We start from the raw sequence: 24095 nt of genomic DNA on the forward strand, positions 1-24095 counted from the left end.
TTACTAACTGTTGTTTATGTTCAGTGTTTGTTGTAGGATTATTGCTGTTTACATTTTGTTCAGAAGTTGACTCATTTGCAAAGAGGGTTACAGATATGGGTCAGTGGTTTAACAGTTGCACCAATAACTCTTGATTGTTGTCATATTGATATCAACACTGTAAGTGGACCATTTACCATTACATTTTATTAGCTAGAAAAGCACTAAAAGAGTGCAGACCTTCACTAAGCAGTAGCTAAATTTAAAGGAATTTTCCTTGGACTGAGGTGCACCTTTGGTAAAAAATGTATCAAAACTTGACAGACAAACACAAACCCAACTAAAAGCATAACCTCCTAATTGGCAGAGGTAACAACAGCTATGACCTCTCAATCTTCCGCTACTGTGAGAAAAATAGAATTAAGATTTTCTTTGTGATAAGTACATCACAGCAGCTCTCTTTTGTCCCAGGATTAAAAATTTTTTCTGTCCGTTTTGGACCGACGTTTATAGAATACTCATTAAAATTTTAATAATTTGAAATTAATAATCTTATTGTTGCATTTTAATGGCATTATACAATATATTCAATATGCTGATAATAACTATATCATGCTTATCTAATACTGTAGTCTACTATAATATTCCTCTTTGGATGTCCTTACGATTCTGGTTCTTTTCTTCTTATATTTTTATATCTTTTTTCTGTCTCTGCCATTCTATTCTGACTTCTCTATATGGTGAGCTCTTATTTAACAGTTATTTTACAGTCCTTTAGTGATTCATGGAATATCAGAATGTTTAACTTTTTGATGTATTTTATAATTGGACAGTTTATCATATTAATCTATGAGTATGTTTGGGAATGTTTCATTAGCTTTTTTTTAAATATATTTTATCTAAATGCAATCAGTGACTCCACTGCTCTCCTCCTTAAAAAAAGTCGAAAGCACCAGTAGCCACTGATATGATCAATAAAAAAATACTAATTGCATTGTTATCTATAATGTTTTTTAAATATATTATCCATTAATGTGACTCTCTGAGATGTGACAGTTTATTCAAGTGTAGCGGTTGCTGGAAAAAAGGCACTAAATCTCTTAGCAAGCAAACCTGGCTTCTAAAAGTAGCCAAGTTCATGAGCTAATAATAAACAGCTAAAGGGTAAAAGACATCAAGTCGGGTTTCCTGCTGTTTTAGCACAAAAAAAGCTCAGAATATTCGGTCATTCTGAGGATTTCAGAGGAGAGCAGCTCCTATTGGCTTCAAAAAATTAAAAACCCATAATTATAGCATAAAAAGTGAATCTTCAGTGATTCAAAAGAGGTGAAAACCTTACTAAGATACAAAATTACCTCTGTTTTAGTATATAAATACAGAGAAATTTGCTGTTTTTTGACAACTTAGAAAGAGCTGTGTCAGGCCCTGTCTTTGGTGGATTTTCATGTTTTGGGTACTAAAGGGTACATTTTTGACTGGGTCCAACTTTTAAGAATAAATTTAAGTTTTACATATCTGGGCCCATGCATGCCATGCACCCTCTTTATCAAGGCCTAATTATTGCCTTTGGATATTCAGTTGTCTTTCTTCTGAATCAAAAAATAGCATTTCTCCTAAACGACCTTCTTTCTGCACAAGAAGCGCTCAATAGCGGTAAGTCAGACTTCCTCTAATTTATTTTTATTCACAAGGAAAAATCCTAAAAATGCGGTTCAGTAGAATGTGTGTAGATGCAGGCTATAAATAAATACATCACATCTGTGCTCAGAATTAAATCTATTTGCCAGGTAGGTGCACACATTAGAGCAGGGGTGGTGAACACGCGGCTCTCGAGCCGCATGCGGCTCTTGACCAATAAGAATGCGGCTCTTTGCCTGTTACCATATTTTCTATATACTGTGGCTCTTTCCTCGTTTCATGTTTCTTTTCTTCTTTTTTTTATATCTTAAACACATTTAAATCCATCAGGGGTTATTAAAAACAAATAATAATATTTTAAAATTAATAAATTAATTTGACAGATTGGGTGTTTTTTATGAGACGTAAGACATAAGAGACGTAAGTGACCGCCAATCATATGCGCGGATTACGTCTCATGCCGGGAAATTAGGTAAACATTTTATATGCATGCAGACCACAGACTTACCTTCTTTGTAAAAATGGCAAAATGCAAAGCTAAACGAAAATATGAGGATGAACACAGGACATTTCTGGAAGAATGGGAAGATGCTTACTTTTTTATTGAACGGAATGGCAAATCGCTCTGTTTATTATGCGATACCACGATATCACATTACAAGGCTTCAAACCTTCAGCGTCATTTTAGCACACTCCATGCTAATATTGACAAGGATTTCCCCAAAGGTACTGAACTACGGGAGCAAAAATTGAGCACATTGAAAAGCCAGGTAAAAAGACAGTCTCAAACGTTTCAGCAATTGACCAAGCGTGGAGAAGCTGTGACACTTGCATCCTATAAAGTGGCATGGAATATTGCCCTTGCTAAAAAACCATACAACGAAGGCGAGTTTTTAAAACAGTGTTTTGTAGATGTAATTGACATTTTGGCTCCAGATAACAAACAACTCAAAGATTCCATCACTGATCTCCAGATGTCACGACACACAGTTGAAACCAGAATATCAGACATAAATAATGCGCTTGAATCTGATCTACATGCAGACCTGAACGCATGTGCTTATTTTAGTGTAGCATTAGACGAGTCATGCGACATACAGGACAAGCCACAGTTGGCAATATTTGTACGAATGATTTCTGAGGACTGCGTGGTGAAAGAAGAGCTTCTCGATATTGTCCCATTAAAAGACAGAACTCGCGGCACTGACGTAAAAGAAGCAATGATGGAAGTATTCAAAACAGCGAATATCTCTTTAGAAAAACTCACCGCAATAGCCACGGATGGAGCGCCATCGATGATTGGTTCTGTGAACGGCCTTGTGGGCCTTTGTAAGGGTGATGACCTCTTCCCCGATTTTTGGAATTTTCACTGCATCATCCACCGGGAGCAACTCGTGTCTAAAACACTGAATTTAGACCACGTCATGAAACCGATGGAGATTGTGAACTACATCCGCACGCATGCCCTTACTCACCGACAGTTCAAAAATCTCATTGCTGACCTAGACGCAGACTTGCCAAGTGACTTGCCACTGCACTGCGCTGTAAGATGGCTCTCAAGAGGTAAAGTGGTTTCGCGCTTTTTGGAGCTTTTGGAACCAGTAAAATTGTTTATGGCAGAAAAGAACAAAAGTTACCCTCAGCTCTCAGACCCCAAATGGCTTATGGATTTGGCTTTCTTAGTGGACATGCTTTCACACTTGGACAAACTAAACCTGGACCTGCAGGGGAAATTAAAAACTCTTCCTGATCTGACACAAAGTGTATTCTCCTTTGTTAACAAGGTGAAGCTGTTCAAAGTGCACATTCAAAATGGCAATCTGTCCCGTTTTCCTTCATTGCGCAGCGCCCAGCAGAAGGCTGGCATTAAAATGAATATGGGTCAGTACGTGAAAATGCTTGCGCAACTGCACGGGAGCTTTACTTCGCGTTTTGAGGACCTGCAGCAGAAAAGACCACAGATCGCTCTTCTCATCGACCCTTTTAATGCAGAGGCAGACTGCCTCAAATCCCCGCTTGTCACTGATGAGGCAGCGAGTGAACTGGAGATGATTGAGCTATGCGAGGATGACAGACTGAAATCTCTTTGGAAAGAAGGCCCTGTTGCGTTTTGGAGAGTTGTGCCAACTGAAAAATACCCGTGTGTAAAAAGAGCCGCCCTAAAACTGCGGTCGATGTTCTCCTCAACATATGTCTGCGAATCCCTGTTTTCTACCTTGAAACACGTGAAGTCCAAGCATCGGTCCGTTCTGACTGACACTCACGTAAAGGAACTGCTCCGAGTGGCTACAACTGAATACCAACCTGATTTGCAGAGGATTACTAGAAACAAGAGATGCCAGAAATCCCACTGAGATTATCACCCCATCACCTCCAGCAAGGTAAGAAACTCTGTGATGTGAAACTCTGTGACTCTGATGTAGTTTGAAAAAAATACCATCTGACTAAACATGCCTGTGTGAATATTTCAATATTGATCAATTTACATTATACAGGCCCTATCTATGTATCTGAAGTGTGTTCATAGTTGCGTGTGTCAGAGCGAGGGATAGAGAGAGCAGTGCCTGGGTGTGTGCACGCAGGGGCGGATTTAGGAAATTTGGGGCCCTAGGCAAAGACAGGCAGGGGGCCCCCTGAGAAGAAAACCCATAAAACAGACCCATTCTACAGATAGAGAAATGTTAATAGAATAGACATCCATTATTTGTTCTAGGTTTTGTCCCTCTCTTCTTGTCCCTTTTTCCTCTCTATTTATCAGCGTTCTGATGGCATTTTAGCCAAAGGATTTTTTATCAAAAACATAATTAATGTGCACAAATAAGGATTAGTTGTATTAACCATACATGGAAACAGAGTTTTATGGGGCCCCCAGGAACTTGGGGCCCTAGGCAACTGCCTAGTATTGCCTAATGGTAAATCCCCCCCTGTGTGTGTGGAGAGGGGGGTGTCTGACCTCCAGGGTAGTTGCTGTATTACCTCTGGCTAAGCTGCATTTGATGTGTGTGTTGAGGGTGGACACTTGAGGGTTATGTTGTAAGAAGAGGAGTGTGTTATTAGAAAAATATATGGTTTTAATTATGTGTGTTTGTGTGCGCGCGTGTGTGTGTGTCTGTCTTGGCAGGTCAGCGTGTGGTGTGGCTCTTGGACTTTCACAGTTAAAGATTTCGGCTCTTTGTGTCTAACTTGTTCGCCACCCCTGCATTAGAGCATCAGACTCACAGACTTTTCTGCCCAGGCAGATCTACATTTCCAAGCTTTATTTTATTAAATGATATTTGGAGGATGAACAATCTACGACCTTACATCAATTATTATTTAAGCAATTCAAAAAGTTTCCCTTTTAAATTGTTATTTGACAAGTTTATGTTACACTCTCTTAAAATTATTATTCTATGAGCTTTCATCATTCATGTTCATCAGGTTTTTATAGTGGTAAAAAATAACGACTGAGCTCGAAGCCATTCTAAATTACTATATCTCTCCCCCCTACAACACCATCCCTATTATTGTCACTCACTGTGTGTGGATCCCAACGATATTACAAGACCTATTTGAATGTGTAATGAGTCATAATCCTGCTTAATTTTTACTATTTGACAAATAGTTTAGTTTCCACTGTTTTAATGGCTGTCACACAGCAAGGCTACAGCTAAATGCATGCATCTTAAACCTTTGCACACTTTATTCAATAAAGCTTCTACTCCTACACCACCAGTTTCAGCTCTGCACTTGTAGAGCAAAAAGTTGTAGGTTCCATTCCAGTCCTTTTGTGCAAAGCATTGATGGAGCCCTAACCAAGACTGTTACCTTTTCTACTAATCTGCATATTGCTGTATGAATGTGTATATGTAAACTCTTGTGTGCGGTCAGTATGGCTGGACGAGTGTTCACAGATCCAGTGGATTTACTTAATAACAATCCTGCCAAAATAATCTCACCTTTTTACAGGTCTCATTCACACATCTTGATGACAGAATAAATGGCACAAAATCCACAATCACACTGCAATGACTGTGAATGTTTTTATCCAAATATCCTGTCAGAGAGGATCAGTTTAGTTGCATTTAGGAAGCATAGGTGCATCTCGTTACTTTGAAACTCTTCTCTAACTGGAAACCACTGATTAAACAATTTTCAGTTCAATGTTGTTCTCTGTATTATTATAAGAAATCCTTAAATCTCTTTCATTAAGATAATAAAGAGATCCATTGTTCAATCCAAGAAACAAATGTTAAAATTGTCAAGTCAAGCCTTTTCTTTTGCCAAAATATAATCCTAAAGAACACTTGGTAGTTTGTCTGCTATTTCCTTTTGGACAATAAGTCATTTATATTTTCTTTACAGTTTGTTTTATTATTTCACATTTAAGGTAAATATGTGTATGTCATTTCTAAAGACATGTTTCTACTCATAATACACATATTTAGTAGAATTTTATCCTTAATGCAAAATGCAAGGCAAAAGTATTTTAAATATTGATAGATATTCTTTATTTCTCTACCCTGTTACACTTGTCCTGCATTTCTACTGTTAATATTCAAAAGACCCCTATGGTATGTCAATATATACATGTAGAGGAAGTAGGCTATCCCTTACCTCTCCTTGATGGACATCTGTTTGGAGGACATGCCGTCAGACAGTTGGTCTCCAGACTCCGTGGGGGACAGGAGGTCTCCAGAATGGATGCTGTTCCTGCTGAAGTCCTCAGGGTGGTCTGGGGGTGCAGACTGAGACTTGAGAGCCTGGGGGAAGGATTGAGGTTTAGGGGGGGTCTGAGGAGGCCCCTGGGGTCTGGTCTGATGGGGCTGGGGGCCCGCCTGAGGGTGAGGCTTAGGGAGAGACTGGATCTGTCCTTGAGGTTTGGGTTGGGTTTGCAGGGAATGGGCGAAAGGTTTGGGATACGTCTGTGGGGGCTGGGAGTAGGACTGTGGCTGAATGTATAAAGGTGGTTTGGGAAGGGTCTGGGGGGGCTGGAGGACGCTCTGCTGCTGATGACCACTTGAAACGTAAGACACGGTCCGGGATGATACCTTAGCTATAAGCGGCTTCAACGGACCTGGATGATCTGGCAAATCTGAAGGGAGAGTCAACAACAATCATTATTTTTCTGATTAAAATTAAGAACATCCTGTTTATTTCAATTCCGACATATGAAAATCAGTTTCCCTGCCGAAGACTAATTGTATTTCATTGCTTATTGTCTGTTTCCTTGTTTTAAACGCTAAATTGTGATGCATTTCACAATGTTTCATTCTCTGAAGATGTCAGGGTTCTGCCCTCTGCTTGGGTTTATTTTTAGTTTCTTTGTGTTCTGTGTCTTTGTAATTTATTTCTACCAGTGCTGAGTTCTTTATATTATTATATATTAATAATATTTATCTTTATCTCTTGTAAAAAATTAAAGTTATTTAATCTCCAGAAGTTAAACATAAATGTGTCGCTATAGAAATAATAATATTATTCATATTTGATTGCCTGAAGATGAAAGGAAAACAAGTTTGAGCTTCTGAAATAGGAATTATTTTCATTCAGCAGTGGGTTAACTCTGAATATTTCAGGAAGATGTTTTTTTTTTTACGTCAAACAATGCTGCTGTATGAATTCAGACTGTGTTGTATAAGTGTCTGACTGTTTGCACCAAACATGCTGTAAAGAACTGAAGACCATGACTGGAAAGTATGAATCCAAATCGAATCCCGCTTTTGATTAATGACAAATGTGCTTTTATTTCTAAAGTGTACTGGTCAGTTTGCTGGTTTTATATTTAGTACTCCAGCTGTTATTTTTCATACCTGAAATCTTTAAGTATGAACAGCATCTATCTGCCCCACGACTCTTCATCAAATCGTGATCACTTAGTTTGACATCATGATAATAAATTTTAAGTTTAGATTAAATTAGACATGTGATTTAAACATCTTATATATATATTATTCCTCTATGTTAAAAAATAAATAAATAAATAAATAAAAAGATACAAAAAAGGCTCAGCGGTAAACATTTGATCTCTTTAGGGATGACATGGCATTGTGTGAGCATAACTACAAGCGAAGGTGACCCAGATATATTTGTTCAAATGTTTTTGTGTCTTTTCTTTTATTTTTGGCTTTGTCACTACTAGATGTTTAACAATATTCCTATGTTTTTTCTTAGGAATATGAAAAATAATGCAAAACAAAACATCCTTTGAATTCATGTTTAAAAACTAATTAAAACTCTCGTTCAAAGTGTTTAAATTCTGTTTATCCCTGTTTTGTGAGACGTTTGCTGATGTTTACAAAAATGTACATTTTCATTAAAATTGGTTTATAATTTCTCCTGTTTTATTGCTAATGACGATATATTTGTGCAAATTCCTACTTGTGGTGTTGGGGAACAACACCTAACAGCCTATAGGACCAACTACAGTGAAATATGGACTAATGTCAGCTTTTTCTTGTGATGAAGTGATTGCTTTTTGTGTGTGTGTGTGTGTGTGTGTGTGGGGGGGGCTATAAAATGTAAAATGAAATAAATTCCGATCATGCAGACTGGAAGGTTTACAGTGTCACCAAAAGGAGAGTGACTAACTTTTTGACAGGCTTGAATTGTGGGCACTAATAAAGGCAGGGTCATGCAAAACTAATACCGGTAGCTGCTTTATTTAAGTGCATGTGTTGCCCTGTTCTCTTTCTGTGCTTTCATCTCTCTCCGCACTGCTTGTGTGCATGAATGGTAAGAAAACCCTCTCTGGACACAGTCTACAGTAGCAGATAAAAGCAGGTCAGGCCCATTTTGCTGTTGTATGTGAATGTGTGATCCACTGGCGTAAAGTGGTGCAAAGGGGACCATAGCTCCTTTATGGGTCACGACAGTGCTGGGAATACAGTTGATCTAAAATCTTTTGGGCTATTATGAGGGAAGGGCTGCTCTTTCCAGACAAAGAGATTCATGAGGTACATTCATGGAAAAATATGCTAATTAGATGCAGTCTAAAAAAAAAACGCCTCTCTTCATCAGCCAAATCAAACACTCCCAGCTGGGATGGATGTGTGTGGAGGGGTGTGTGTGTGTGGATCCAGCACAAAGCAGTCATGCGTGGGAGCATGCTACTGAAGACAATGAGGATAATAGAAACAAACCCATTTTGGTTGGAATTTCTATTTTCCTATGCTTTCTTTCCTATTTATTTATTTATTTATTAATATAAATATATATATATATATATTCACATATCTGTTTTTTGCTTTATTCTAAAATGCACATCTTTTCTATATAAGTCAGATATATTTCTTACCTGAGATGCCTCCCTGGGTTCCCTTCAGCTCCTGTGTGGAGGAGCTGTAAGGTGCTGCAGCCTCTATTAGTTGTCCTCCTTTTCCTCTTATTCTCTCCCCACCCTCCTGGGAATCTGCAGCTCTCCTGTTGGGCAGAGGCTCCTGCTCTCCCCGCCACAAAGAAGGCTCGGCAGCGTGCTGAGGATGCTGCAGCTGGTCCCCTCTGTCCCTGTCAGAGGAGTGCAGCTTCTCCTGAACACAATCTTCTCTGGCTCCTCCCTGCTCTCTCCCTCCAGCTTTCTTCTCCTCTACTTGCTTCACTTTCCAGACCTCTGCCGGTGCCTCTCTCTGCTGTCTTTGACCCAGTAAGGATGGAGGGAGAGCAGGAGGGGCCCCTTCTTTCTCTGGACTATCAAGAAGGATGGGGGAGGAATCAGGCTCCCCCTCACTGTGGCCCTGGATCCCCCTCTTGGTCAGTGAGAAATAGCCTGCCGCCCTCTCCTGGTGGATGTTAGTGCTGCTGGGGGCCTGTTGTTGGGCAGGGGCATACGGGATGGCAGTCGATTTCTCTGGATGAAAACCATCCCTGTCGCTGCTGTGTGGGGCCATGGTTACCATGGTGACGGAGGCCTGCGAAGTGACGGCTGCTACAGATCGAACCAGGGAGGCTGACAGCGGCTCCAGTTTAATTTCACCTCCGCTTTTTACCTAAAAATGTAGCAAAAGAGATGCTTAAAAAACTTAGGCTGCCACACATGACAAGATGGCTTTTAAGCAATTTAGCAGGAATATTAAACACAAAGAAACCCCATATTTGCCTTGGTTGTTTAAGAAACCCATTTACTCTTATTATATAAAACTGAACTAAAGTTTTTTGCCCTTTGAGGTCAGTTATAAATACACATTTTAACTCCTGAATACCACACATTTAGAGAAATGTTAATTTTCTTTTGTTCTTTTTTGTTATTTACTATTAAAAAAAACAATAAAAAAAAACCATGCAGAATAAAATGATCGTCAAGATGCAAGGAAGAGAAGAATCCAAGAGGAGCTTATAGAGTTTCCCTAATTAAGATGATTGGCTTGTTGGTTAGCATTTCTGCACATTAATAAGCACACAGAAGGACAAAACTGCATGAACAGATATTATACTTAAACAAAGGCCCCACAAAAAATAAAATAAAAAGTAGGACAGAAAACATTGTACTATGAAGTACATCAAATTAAGATAATTACTGCATTGGAAGGTGTGAGTTGGACTTTTGAATATACTGTTTGACTGCCTGTTTGAATACTGTGAAGATAAAATTGTTAAAGGTCACAAGGATGTAAGATGACCTTGCAGAAACTTAGCAGAGTATCTAAACAGGATAAACATCTGCACAGAAGCTGGGAACGGTCAATTTGAAATATGTGTTTTCTTTGAACAGTAACAAGCAAGAGCAATTAGTGGTAAAATAGTTACTATAAAAAAACACCTCGAGAGGTCAGTTCTGTGGAAACCATTGTGTTGTGCAAAAGAGTTTCTGTTAATGTTTTGTAACCTCTTTTACGTGCGAAAGTGATCTATATGTAGAGGGGGAATGAGCCACTCCAGTCAGAGCTCACTGAGAGATTCGGTGTAACTGTGAGATCTCCGCTTGCAAGTGTCTAAATTAAAAGGAAGCTTTGTTCCTTGCAGTCTGCTGTGTCTCAGTCAGAGATGGCAAAAGTACTCACTTTCTGTACTTGAGTAAAAGTGCAGGTACTTGTGTTAAAAAATACTCTGGTAAAAGTGGAAGTACTGATTAAACTTCTTTACTCAAGTAAAAGTAACAAAGTACAGGCTTGTAAATTTACTTAAAGTATAAAAGTAAAAGTAGAAACCACTTTTTTCATGCCGTTGCCTACATTTTAAATGGATGTCTGCCAATAGGACTAGATCTCAGTTGTGTTCATTTTCAATCATCTCGTCGTCCATACTACTATGCTAACGCCACCGCCACCAAGCTGCAATGATTTGCCGCGAATGAATACCGCCGAATCTGTCGATTCATCTTGTAGTGGTGCGTCAAATGCAACGTAGATTCCCATCCAATTAGATTGAATTTGGTATTGATGACGTGAAAAATAATAACGGTAACTCCATTGAAATGATTCAAAACTAAAGTAACGAGCCAATTTTTTTAAAATGTAAGGAGTAGAAAGTACAGATATTTGTGTAAAAATGTAAGGAGTAGAAGTAAAAAGTCGCCATAAAAATAAGTAGTAAAGTAAAGTAAAAATATCAGAAAAATCTACTTGAGTACAGTAACGAAGTATTTGTACTTCGTTACTTCCCATCTCTGGTCTCAGTCTCCAATTTCTAACAGATTATACAATACATTGGGTGAGAAATCCAAGAAATGCAGACGAAGCTGATTAAATAGTTTAGCTCCTCTGAAGTGACGACGAAATTGAGATAAAGATGTGCCGGATGGCTGTAAAAGTGGAATTTTATTAATTGTATAATCATGATTTTTATTAATCTTTCTAAAATATTCAATGTTTGAGAAAACAATTGATTAATTTCTTTGTACACAAACTGGAAAATATGAAGAAAGTTTACCTAAATTACATGGAATACGTAATTCATGGAAAATAGTTTGTGAACAGGTTAAGTAGGCTGAATGCGAAATAATCCATACACAGTGTTTTTGAAGGAGATAAACAGAGCTAAAGCTTAGTTGAATATGGTAATAATTAATGTAGGGGTAGTTCAAAGAGCAATAAAGCATCAGGGTAGAATTATTTATCCAGTAAATAACAGATTTTACTCAAATGACCAAAGTTTCACGTAATTTTACATGAAATATTGTTAATGTGAGATTTCAAAGACAATTTATCATTAATTAACTACTACTGATACTGAATAAATTTCATTATCAATCATCACCTTGAGATTTCTATGGGAAGTTATAGTTTTATCACTATTAAACAATAGAAGTCCTTTGTTACATTTAGCTAGATAATTAGTTTGACTTAAACTACCTGGAATGTTTATACAGCTCACTGTTGATTGCTTAAACCAGATGTTCAAGATAAGAATCTGATTAGAAAATTATGTCATTTGCAAACAAAATTGTTGACAAAGTATTTGAGACTTTATATAAATCATGAACAAAAATAATAGTGGTCCAAGGATGGAGCCTTGTGGAACTCCATATTTGATGTCCAACTGGGGAGAGTTAGTGCCCTTAAAACGAACAAATTGTTTTCTATTCTTCAAATAATCTGAAAATATGTTAAAAACACAGAATGATTACAAACTTATTAAGAGTATCCCATGATCTATGCTGTTGACAAGTCATGGAATACGGCAATTAATATTGCTTCCTATCGCGAGATCTATTGTTCCTCTATCAGATAAGCAATAGCCATGTAAGTTGAATGGCCCTAGTGAAAGCCGTACTGTTCATATAATATACTGTTTCTACGGAGGAAACTGTTCAGTCTGCTGTAGATAAGATTTTGGATATAACAGGAAGTATGGATATAACATTATCTGATTGGGCAAAATACTGGCCACGTTTAATTCTGGTGGGACAATAACCTTGGAAAAATTAAAGTTAAAGCGATGACAAAGTGGTTTTATGATACAGTATGTGATTTGTTTTACAAGTTGAGTGTCTATTTTGTTGTGACCACAAGATGTGGTAATAGGGACAAAATTGTATCATGTATCGCTGTTCTTTCCTCATAAAGCCATCTTTCCTCTGAAGTGCAACAGTTCCGCCTTCCACATTTAGGATGGTATTCTTGACCTTGTACGATTCTGGGGTTTTTTCATCTGCAAGACGACCATACTCTTTAGTTTTAGTTTAATCAATAAAAAAGAAATATTTCCAAAGATTTGAGTATTTGTCTCTGACTGATTTACAGACTGTAATTCTGCTTTGTTTGTTTCTCTAACAGTGATGGATGCTCACTTTCCGGGTAGCCTTTTAGTCAGTGTTTGCTCTGGTCTCATTTCTCAGTGGACAAAAATTATATTTTGTTTCTGTTACCAACTTCATAAGGTCTTTCTCATACATATTTTACAGAATAAAACACTAATTCCTGGGTCAGAGCAGCCTTTTTAAATAGTGTGATGGCTGTTCCTTCCCAACATTGTATTCCAGTGGCTCATATCTGTCATATATTTCTGTTGTTATGATTTTACTTTCTGGCCTTCTTGTTTCTGTTAAATTTTTTTGTTTTTGGATTCTCAAGTATGCTTTTTTTGTTCTGTGTTGTTCTCTAGATTTACATTTTTTTTGTATTCTTATGTATGTCCTTTCCTTTCCCCTTTGCTCCTTCTGGTTACAGAATTATCAGCTAATTAGTCCTCCCATTGTTTCCGTCTCCCATTTATAAACCTCCTGTTCAGTCACTCATTTCTGGATCCTTGTCATTTTTTTAGGTTTATTCCTCCCTAGTGTCTCCTAGTTTTGGCTCTTGAGTTTCTTGTTGCTCGGTTCTGTTCTGGACTATGGAGTCTGGGTTTATCATTCCATCCTCTTGTACTCTGAATTTGGGTCCACAACGATAGCCATGAACCGTGACTGGTATTAGGCATCTAGGAGTTGTAGATAAAAGGTATAGTGGAGGATATTCACGAATTTTTGAAAAGACCCACCCTCTCCACTTTGAAAAAAAAAATGCACATGCACAGCCCTGTACCAGCTCCCAAGAGGGAACGCCTATTAGACACGTGCGAGTGCATACAGGAGCTTATTTTTCCTCGTATACGCTCTGTTTAAAAGTTGCAGTTTGCATCGCTCATACAAGCTTACTTTTTTAAAGAACATTTGCAATTTTTCCACTATTGCAGACTCACCACCAGTAAGTGAAAATGGGGAGGAGCACATAGGACAGCCTTACATAGAAACATATCAACAGAATGATTGACAATTCAGAGGGCCACTTATTTTGATGACTCACACGGAAAAAGAACATCCTCCACTATACCTTTAATTAATCTTACAGTAGCCCAGAGTTTAATTCCTGATATCTTGGCTAAATTCTTTTGATTTGGCCATTGATGCCACAACAGACAGCAGTGTTGAAGAAGAGGTGTAACACTACTTAAGTTAGAAAATAGTGAACCAAACCTATTAAAGGAATAGTACACCCAAAACATGATTAGCCTTCATTTTCTACTCACCCCCATGCTGAACAACACTCTGGAGTACTTTTTTGATATCTCAAATGCATCTGGAGATCTGGGAGGCTTCTTGCTGTCTGCTGACATTCAAATAATGGAGGTCTATGGCGCCCGAGGCAGAAAGGTCCATAAAAGTCCACAAAAAACGTGTCAATATTCCTCCATACTGCTCGTCCAATGTATTCCAAGTGTCCTGAGTGGGTAGCATCCAGAACTTATCGAAAGGAAGTCATTTAGAATGTTTTTAGAGCATAAACAGTAGTGTATAGGATTTCCTAAAAGTGCGTTCACGAGTCTACGGAAACCGCGGCAGACCAAACCAGACGAAAGTGCGCATTCAGCTCAGCAAAGAACTCATGCTCTTCCTCAACACTGAAGTCCTCAGACATTTTTCTTTCGTTGTTTCTTTCTTTGCACAGGTAAACAGCACATTTCTTCTTCTACGCTTGCATTATTGGCAGAGCAGACGCTGAATGCGCACTTTCATCTGATTTGGTCTGCCGGCTTCCGTAGCGTCATGAACGCGCATGTGCGCGCTCTCAGGAAATCATATACACTACTGTTTATGCTCTAAAAACATTCTAAATGACTTCGTTTCGAGTAAATTCTGGATGCTACCCACTCAGGACACTTGGAATACATTGGATGAGCAGTATGGAGGAATATTGACACGTTTTTTGTGGACTTTTATGGACCTTTCTGCCTCGGGCGCCATAGACCTCCATTATTTGAATGTCAGCAGACAGCAAGAAGCCTCCCAGATCTCCAGATGCATTTGAGATATCAAAAAAGTACTCCAGAGTGTTGTTCAGCATGGGGGTGAGTAGAAAATGAAGGCTAATCATGTTTTGGGTGTACTATTCCTTTAAGAGCTTATAGAAAACATGACATCATCATAGGGAATTTCTCCAAATTCTTGACAGGCAATTTAATCTCATTGTATGTTAAAAAATAAATAAACAAATAAATGAATAAAAATCCCTTATTTTAGGACAATCTTCATAGTGTATATGTAGAATATTACAGTTAAGAGAAACTGCAGTATCATTGGTGAGTTATTAGTTGGGGCACAATTACAATATATAGGGTACCATGTGTTGCTAATGTAATGTAGTGTTATTCTACTTTAATATGGCTGAGAACATAATGCACCTGTATTGGCAAATCCCAATTCCTAAAATGACTAAGATCAGCGTCCAGAACAAAACATGTTGATCAGAATATAACTCTGAATAAAAAGATAAATAAATGCACAAGACAAAAAAATATTTAATACTTTCCCACTTCAAAATATGCCATACTTGTCCAACAAACAAGCATGTCTTAGAAGCACCTGTATCCAAAACATCCAAACAAACACAGCATCCTAGACTCATGTCACATGCTGCACGTAACATTTAGCATTTATCGTGCTTAAGTCGTTGACATAAAAACCACTACCAAATAAAACACAGACAATGTTCACGATCATGACCAAACAGGTCCATAGAAAGCCAGAACCAGACATGGACAGCGCAGGTTCTTACGTGTTCTCCCTGAGGGGCGTCTAAGTCCCTGTTACATACCGCAGAGGTTACAGTTTCCTGTGTGGACACCAGTTATTGATCATGACTCACTATTGACAAAATGATGATGACCCTTTTTTTTTTTTTTTTTACATCAGGCATTCTGTCTCTAAGGAAGTATTTTTATAAATCACACAGCTTTTCTTTGAGGTTCTGCCTCCCAACAACAATCATTGCAATCACTCCCTAACAAAAAAGATTGTAGGTCAGATTTGATTTGTTGCTATAACATTAAAATTCAAGTAAACTTCTCTATTTTAAACAGAACAGGCACATTTTCCAAATGTATCACAATAGATGACAATTCTAAGAGTGATTATATGCTTATGTGATGAAAAATACAGATATATTTAAACACACAAGATTAATTGGTGTTGAAACCACTCTACCTGCGCCACTTCTCCCAGGGTGATGGGTTGGGTTTGGAAGCGGGCGTTTGCTCTTCGTTGGCGAGTGTCCCCACGAGATCCTTCTGCTGGTTTGTCTGTGGGTTGGGCGAGGCGGTTAAAAAGAGCCATTTTCTCTGACAGGCTGAGGGTTGAAAAGTCCGGCTCCTCGGGCAAAGGCTGTTCGCCATTTTCCTCTCTGCCAGCCGGACTCCGTTTCTGGATATCCTGTGTTTCCGTCCCCTGCTCTTGAGCCAAGGAGCTTGGTTGAGAAGAGGCCTTAATGCTGCGGATGTGAAGGTAATATATCAGAAGCTTCTCAGAGGAATATAAACAACAACCTTGAACCTTCTCCCCCTGCCATGAGGGTGAAACTTTTTATTACTAAATATCAGACAAATGACAGTTGAACAAAAATTCAATCTATAAGACTCCTAGCTTCCCTCCAAACAATAGTGAACTTTCACCTACGTCCGCCCCATATCCTCTCCTATGTCTGAGAATGTTCTCAGTTCACCTCACCTTCTCCTTTATTCTACCAGCAGTGTCTGGTCCCTGGGGGGGGAGAGACTACTCTAATCCTTTCCCTACTGTATATTATTCATCCAAGCAAATTTCGATTCACAGCATCAAAGTCTTCTGCCGGGGCCCAAGCGGCAAAAATCGTACTTCAATCATGTCAATAAAACTTTCCTAATTGCAGCGTTTCTCTGTCTCTCCAGGTTAAAATTATAGTAGACATAATAGAAAATAAGAAAAATACAAAAAATTGGCCATCAAGAATAGAATTTCTGCTCTGATTCCTCCCTAAATAATAAAGCATAAACAAGTGTGCCTAACCCGATTGTTCCAACTGTCTCAGATTACAAGACACTGCAACAGAGCCATAAGTAGATCAGTGTACGTATGCCAGATTATAATATAATGCACCTGCATGTCTGCAAGGGTTACAGTAATCCCTCTGCTGTGCTGATAAAAACTTGATAAATAAAAACAAAACATAAAACTCAGGATTTCAACACAAAAAAGCTCAAACTTTAACCTTTTGCACGGTAGCAACCTCCTGCATAAACATTAATAGTATTTGCTGTAAATGCAGCATGCGTTTGAAAAACATTAAGTAAACAAAGAGAGGAAACACATTTGGGTGAGCTTAAAGTGCATGTCCTTAAAACAACCAGCAGGGGGAGGTAAATATGCACATCATCTGTTGCAGGTTGATTTAATTGTTACTTTGAATTGTAAAACAGGGCAAAAACTCCACTCCATTGATTTGAGCATTTACTCAACAGAAAAAAGATGTTAATATTATGTAACATAAGTTGATAAAGTTTCTTAAAAAGGGTTAAAGTGTTCTTTTTTTGTTTTCTTTCTCTCTTTTATTTGATTTGTAAATTGAACATTAATGGGGGGCACCGTGGCATCATTGTACAGAAAGCACAACTGTTTCCTTTACATTCTGGCATGTATTTAAGTATATATTTGTACAAATTATATGCAATAACAATAGGATTTTGTGCATATTTAAGCAAATGTATAAATTCAAGAGACATTTAATCCCAACATCCCTTCTTATTTGCACCAGTGCACAAAAAATATCCATTACTTAACATGGACACATTTTTTTTCAATTAAATTCCTAATTTATATTTGAGGGAAATACAAAACATATTTTTTTATCTTTGATAATTCCTTCTTCTGTCGTGTTAGTGCCAAAAGACAATTGCAACCTGATAAATGTTTGCAAATTCCTCACATCGCTGCTTCATATCCATATTTGCTTCTACATTAGAGCATTCAGACACATAGCATACAGTTCAAAACATGTTAAAACCATAGAGTCATTCCATAGCTCTGTAAATGGTTAAAACATTTTCATAAAACGAAAAAGAGCAGCTAAAAATAAAGCAAAACAACTGTGGATCTATAAACATTAGAATTGTGTTAATCACCTAAATAAAATAAAGTAAATGGCTTTGAAAGTCTAGCTAATCCCTCAATGCCCTGTTTTCATAACAATTTCTCTAGGTTAAAATAAAATAAAAATATATCATGAATTATTTTTTAAGTATAGAGAAGCTAAATCCTTCTGCAGGAACATTAGGGCACCGCTCAGTGTTTTTGGCGTTTTATATGAAATTTATTTAAATCAGACATTCTGAAAAGCTCAGTTTATTTTCAGTCTGTTAACAAATTTTGTGTTAAAGCGTATGAATAAGTCATAATTATCATCATGTTTGAAGTATCATTATGTTTACAAGTTGCTGTGTTATCTCATAGAAACAATCTAATAGTGTTAATTACTTCTGTGCTTAAAAAATAATTGAATATTAATTAGTTTTCTGCAAGACAATATTGCATAGGTCAAAGTAAAACCAGATATTTCCCTGAGCATATCACAATATTTAAATAAGATGTTCAAATGATATATTGGAGAAGATATGCAAGCATTGCAAGAAGGCCACGCCCACCTGATGCTAGTTAGACTGGTGCTGGCTACCATAGGGCTCCGGGCTTGATTTGGACTTGTTGGCTCCCCCTGTGGTTGGGAGGATTTAGTAGCTTCACTAAAAAGTCGAGACAAATAGACAAAGCTTTATTTGTTACAAAAGAAACAGGAAATGTAGATGAAGGAGGAAAAAAAATAAAAGTAAGATTGACATTTACCTGGAAGCATTGACCACCTCTTTGCTGGTCACAGGTTGTGTGTGAGAGCGGTCCTGAACTCTTCGCAGGCGTCGCTCTATGGCAGCATTCCTTGAGCGCGGTTTGGGAACACCTCCCTCAGATGTTTTTTCTAACTCCTAAAAAAAGGGAATGCCAGGAAAATATCACATAACATATAAATATATATATAGGTATATACCTATATATATATATATATATATATATATATATATATATATATATATATATATATATATATATATTATATATATATATATATATATATATATATATATATATATATATATATATATATATATATATATATATATATATATATATATATATATATGTATATATATTTCAGACAGCTTTATAAGTTGCTCAGTGAACATTGTGAAAGTTGCAGAAGGTAAGTTCAGCTTATTTATACAATATTAACTTGTCTAAAAAGGTAAACAGTGTCAGATATATATCCTACAAGAGGGAAAAAGGCAAAAATGTACCCTGAAGAGGGACCGTTTTGCAGCCACACTCATCTTGGCTCTCTCATCCACTTTTTCTTCATCTCCTGAAAATATAAACATTAAATTCCAAAACATTTATTTTTACGTAAATGACAGTCATTTTAGTTTAGCCCTGTTTAGTCTTTGGCTACGTTCACACTGCAGGCCTTGGTGCTCAATTCTGATTTTTGTGTGAAATCAGATTTTTTTTGCGTTGCCGTTCACATTTCCGAATATATGTGACTTGTATGTGATCTCCTGTGAAAACTGCATTCATACAACTTAAGTGTCCCGCATGCGCAGTAGAGGATGCAATGACGTCACAAGCCAGCGTGCTTCGTGTTTACGGAAGTAAAAATAGATGTAGTGGTGGAGCGCATCTAGCCATCTTTCCCAACCTTAAAACCTAATCTTTTCAAGATGGTTAAAAAACATACAGCTCTCCGCAACATCGTCCGCCAGGATGTTTGTTTGTTTTTTGCCACTTCTGTGTAGCAAGAAGCAGAATAGCGACCTATGTCGGTTACTAATGGCATTCAGGTCAGACAAATACGACCTGGCCGTTCAGACACAGGTAGCATTTGAAAAGATTAGATTCGTATCGGATTCAGGACCACATAGCCAAGTGGCTTGGGTTGAATTGGGAAAAAAATCAGATCTCTGTTGTTCAGACTGCCATGAAAAGATCAGATCCAGGTCGCATATGGGCAAAAAAATCGGAGTTGGGTCACTTCAGGCTGCGGTGTGAACGTAGCCTTTTGTTGCGCCTCTCCTTTCCCCTTTAGCTGCTTCTATCCACACCTCTTCAGTCTGGATTCATGCTTGTGTTTCCATCACTTCATCATCAAACCTACAAGAAACCAACTTTGCTTCTGTGTCTGCATTTGGATCCTCTACAAACATCATCTAAACCAGCATTGCAGCATTTTGCTGCAAATAATTATAAAGGGAAGTAAAACGTAAGATGTTTAAGGAACAATTTTCTGTTGCATGATAAAACAAAAAACCCCAAGGAAAACAATCAGGGCTAAAATCAAAGAAAAAGAACTATGAACAAGGTTTTTCTGTATTTAGTACAATAATCCAGAGCTGTGCTAAATACACTGCCCTGTGTATTAAAATGACAGGAAAAAATTCTACTGTTTTGATGCAATTAGCAGTGTTTCATTCCAATGTAAATGTAAATATTGACAGACAAGAGAAAAACAATTTTATTGAAAGACTTCCTAACATGCTAACTATAAATCAGAAACCCCATCTGTTACGCTAAAGTTAAATATACTTTTAAGTCCCAATATAGCATGAGCTTGAAATGCCTTTTTGCAATCAACACAATCCCTTCCAGTTGTTGTTATTACAGCCAATTACTCCTTTAAATCAGGGCTCTACTGATTCGTTATCTATAAACCCAACCTGATATCAGAAATTTCAGATGTTAGATGTTTCAAAACACTCAAGTGTTCACTGTGTTTCACTAAATAATAACTAATTACAAAACATAATTTAGATCTCAGATCTTCAAAAGATTTCTTTGTTATAAGACTGTAGTTACCTTCAGCCTCTTGTAGTTGTGATGGGCTTAGACGTGATCTGGAGGAACAAAATGAAACGTTAACATCACAGACAATTTTTCTTTGGCTAAGGGAACTGAATCCCTATAGTATGGGACTATGGACAATAATAAATAGCCTTATCTACCTACCTGTCGGATTCCAAACGCTCTGCTGAAGTGATAGGCTGAGTCCTGAACCTCTCCGACTTGCGACTTTCTCCTGGAGTAATATAACGGCGAGGCCTTCGAGTCCCCCTGTCCCCATAGATGTTGCTGCTACCTTGCTCCACATCCTTGGCTGTGATGTCTGCTTTACTTGTTTCTCTTTGGTGGATGGGTTTAAATGTATGACCGAAGCATATAAAGAAGGGGAAACCAGAAAAAAGAAAATGTTCTTGTTCATTTTACTCAAACCAGGGGAGAAAAGGCATTACGTGTAAATATTATAGCAATCAATAACTGTAACCATTCAGGAATCATGTAGTAGTTCTGGCATGCCTGGGTTTTCATAGAGATCTTATATTATATTCAAAACATGCATTAAAAGGTAGCTCTCAATGTTGGTAAGTGGTTTAAGATTAACCACCTGCCAAAGTCTGCTGGAGATTTTACCATAGGATCTCACACTGAATTGTGCCGGTACAGAACATTGATAGTTGAGCATAACTGAACATTAGTAGTCTTTATTTTATGGTAACTTGCATTGTGTTGCGTCCAAGTGGGATACTGGTTAGCACTGTTAACTCATTGCAAGAGAGTCCAAATCTTAGCTGGGGCCATTCCATGCAGACTGTATATGTTTCTTTTATCTATTTATTTTGGGAGCATTTTCTCACCCAGTATTTTAGTTTCCTTAAAAAAAAATGCTGATGTGAGTGTATACTTAGTTAATTCAGTCATTTGTCTCTTGCCCTGCCTTTGACCTATTGAGCTAGACACCAACCCTAACAATATTAAGAAAGCATTGAAAATGACTGGATAGATGAAGCATGCATGAAGCAGTAAATTACATTCCATCTTAACTCCAAACAAACACAACAGACATGTTACATGCAGCTTTGTTGTTATAGGTATCACTTATACCTCAGTCATTCTGTTTTTGATAAATTAGACCAATGATGCTCTGAGAAAACGTAATTTAAAAAAAAGAGTTCATGCCAGCAAACCTACAGCTCTGGCTTCCGGTTGGCATTCTCCAGATAAGAATGTCGCAGCTGTGCTACTGACACCCTCGTGTCCAGGGTGCTTACTTCCCCGTTAGCCATCCCAGGTGGAGGGACAATTCTGACGGCCTCTCTCCTGTCCCCTCCTCTCTCAGTATGATACAATTTGGAGTGTTGGCTTACACCTATATCGGACATGGAGCGGGTTCGTATCTTGGGTTTGGGCCCTCCACTTATTTCCATGCTTCTTTGTTTAGCCTGAGGCAAAGAAGGGTCCATTTGGAGGTAGGCAGCAGAGTCAAACCTCTCATGCTGTGTTAGCCCCTGGTGAGCCACCATCTCTTTCTTATTTTCGGGATATTTTTGTTGAGTTTGAAAGTCGTCCTGTTTCCTTGGGGTCTCCTTTGTTTGCAGCTCATATTGTCCTTGAAACGGTCCCTGGTTCTCCTGGGATTGCCTGAACAGATTTTGCTGATGCTGTCTTTGAAGGTCTTGCTGAATTTGAGCTCTATGTTCAACCTTTCTGACTTCATACTGGTTCTGCTCTGAGGGCTTATACCGATTCCTTTGGGACTCTTGATGGTGCATGGACTCCACTGTGTTATCCTGCCTTGCCTGATAACGTGCAGAGTTGTAGGCGGGCTGCAAAGATCGGGAAACTCCCTCCTCTTGGCTGTCATGACTGGCAATATTTTCTTTTACCCTTTCCCTGATTCTCTGAGCTTTTCTTTCCCTACCCCTCTCCCTTGGTCGTTCATAATCCCAGTCTTCCTCCACATGACTTCTCCTCCTCCACTCCGGGCTGGTGTTTTGCCAGTCAGTGTCAGCATGTCGGCCCCTGTGAGTGTCATCTACGCTCCTTTCCCTTCGGCGAATTTCAGAGGGTAAAACTGCCTTCCTGCTCTTCAGCAGGCCCTCTGTCTGTGCTTCTTCTTTTAGGATCTGTCTTGCTTCCATTCTTGCCTCCCTATGTGCAGCATACATTTGGTCAGTGCTCACCCTTCTTCGGGGTTGAACTTCTGGAACTCCTGATGATGTCACCATTTGCATGGGAACGTTCATGGCCACACTTTGCTGAGAGTCCAAAGCAGGGCCAGGTGGCTGATATTCAGTTGTTGTTGTGAAAGGAGCGGGATGGTGGCCCAGAGTGGGCTGGGGTTGTGGAGCAGTCCTATGTTGGGTGTGTTCTGAATGCTGTGTTGTATACGTAGCAGTGCTCCCATGGCTATGATGTCTGTTTTGGTGATGCATATCTAGACATTGATCAGGGGGCTTCCGTGGAGTGTCTTCCCTTGAATACCGTTCCCTTACTCGGATTCTTGGAAAAGGAAGGCATACCAAACATTAAGTTTTTAGTTCAGCAAATGAATGAAATTCCCTTCTGGACCCACAACATAAAATTAACAAAATCCTCAATTTAATTGAAATTATATCTATGAAACACAAACATTGGTAATATATAATATGCCAGACATGGAAGAGGTTACAATTATAACAAAAAATTAAGGTTACATTGCAATTTATACAGAACCTGTACAAACTAACTAGACCATTCCTACTTTTGAGATTTAATTGAGGCATTGGGAATCAGGTGCTGCAAATCAAACAAACTGGATAAATGGGTCATTAGTTTCACCTTCACCTCTACAATAAAATAAGGTTTGGAGCAAATTAATCTTTAGTTTTTTGCCATTTCAACATTAGAAATCATTATATGGTAAGAAAGTGTTTTTCTCAAGTGGAAATAAAATAACTGCCAATCTTCCTCTGAAGTCTGGCCAGCAAAGTACTGAGAGAAACTGAATCTCAAACGCTAGAAGCACCATTACTATTTTGAAATTTAAATGTGTATAACTGTTGCATCAGGAACAAAATCTGAAAAAAACTGATTATTGCTTGTTGGAAAGAAGCACCAAAAAGGGTATTCCTTTATCTAAAAGACTGACATATTAATTTGTCCATATAATAACAAACTATAGTTTTCCAAGTAGCATAATCACACAAACACCTCAAACTAGGAAATAAATCATTTAGTATTCTAGAATCAAATGTGAGATTATTTATCCATTAGTTTTAAAGCTTGGCCTTAAATGAATCAGGGTACAGTAATCTAAATAGTTGCCCAGTATAATTTACAAAAGAATGTCTCAAAATATGAAAAAACAAAGCATTAAACTTGCACAGTTAAAGTCAGGATTTCCTCCAAAATGATTTAAGAC

At 38.1% G+C, this 24095-nt stretch overlaps 1 protein-coding gene across 8 annotated transcripts in view; it reads right to left on the reverse strand.

Annotated features, from left to right (window-relative positions):
• LOC119780932 (supervillin-like) overlaps positions 1-24095 on the reverse strand; it is an 82882-nt gene that overhangs the window by 28094 nt on the left and 30693 nt on the right. For 6 of the 8 annotated variants that reach the window (XM_038281222.1, XM_038281218.1, XM_038281216.1 and 3 more), the window contains exons 7-16: positions 21884-23194; positions 20864-21037; positions 20714-20751; positions 19162-19226; positions 18656-18792; positions 18460-18555; positions 15992-16274; positions 15564-15620; positions 8894-9581; positions 6214-6691 (exon numbers count right to left, since the gene is read on the reverse strand). In XM_038281222.1, coding sequence (XP_038137150.1) covers positions 6214-6691; positions 8894-9581; positions 15564-15620; positions 15992-16274; positions 18460-18555; positions 18656-18792; positions 19162-19226; positions 20714-20751; positions 20864-21037; positions 21884-23194 — 3327 coding nt within the window. The remainder of the gene's footprint in view (positions 1-6213; positions 6692-8893; positions 9582-15563; positions 15621-15991; positions 16275-18459; positions 18556-18655; positions 18793-19161; positions 19227-20713; positions 20752-20863; positions 21038-21883; positions 23195-24095) is intronic. The other 2 variants (XM_038281201.1, XM_038281230.1) reach the window with 2 other exon arrangements.

The sequence above is a fragment of the Cyprinodon tularosa genome, unplaced genomic scaffold (genome assembly GCF_016077235.1).
Source record: "Cyprinodon tularosa strain WSP-4 unplaced genomic scaffold, ASM1607723v1 ctg1030, whole genome shotgun sequence".
In the NCBI taxonomy this organism is placed as follows: domain Eukaryota; kingdom Metazoa; phylum Chordata; class Actinopteri; order Cyprinodontiformes; family Cyprinodontidae; genus Cyprinodon; species Cyprinodon tularosa.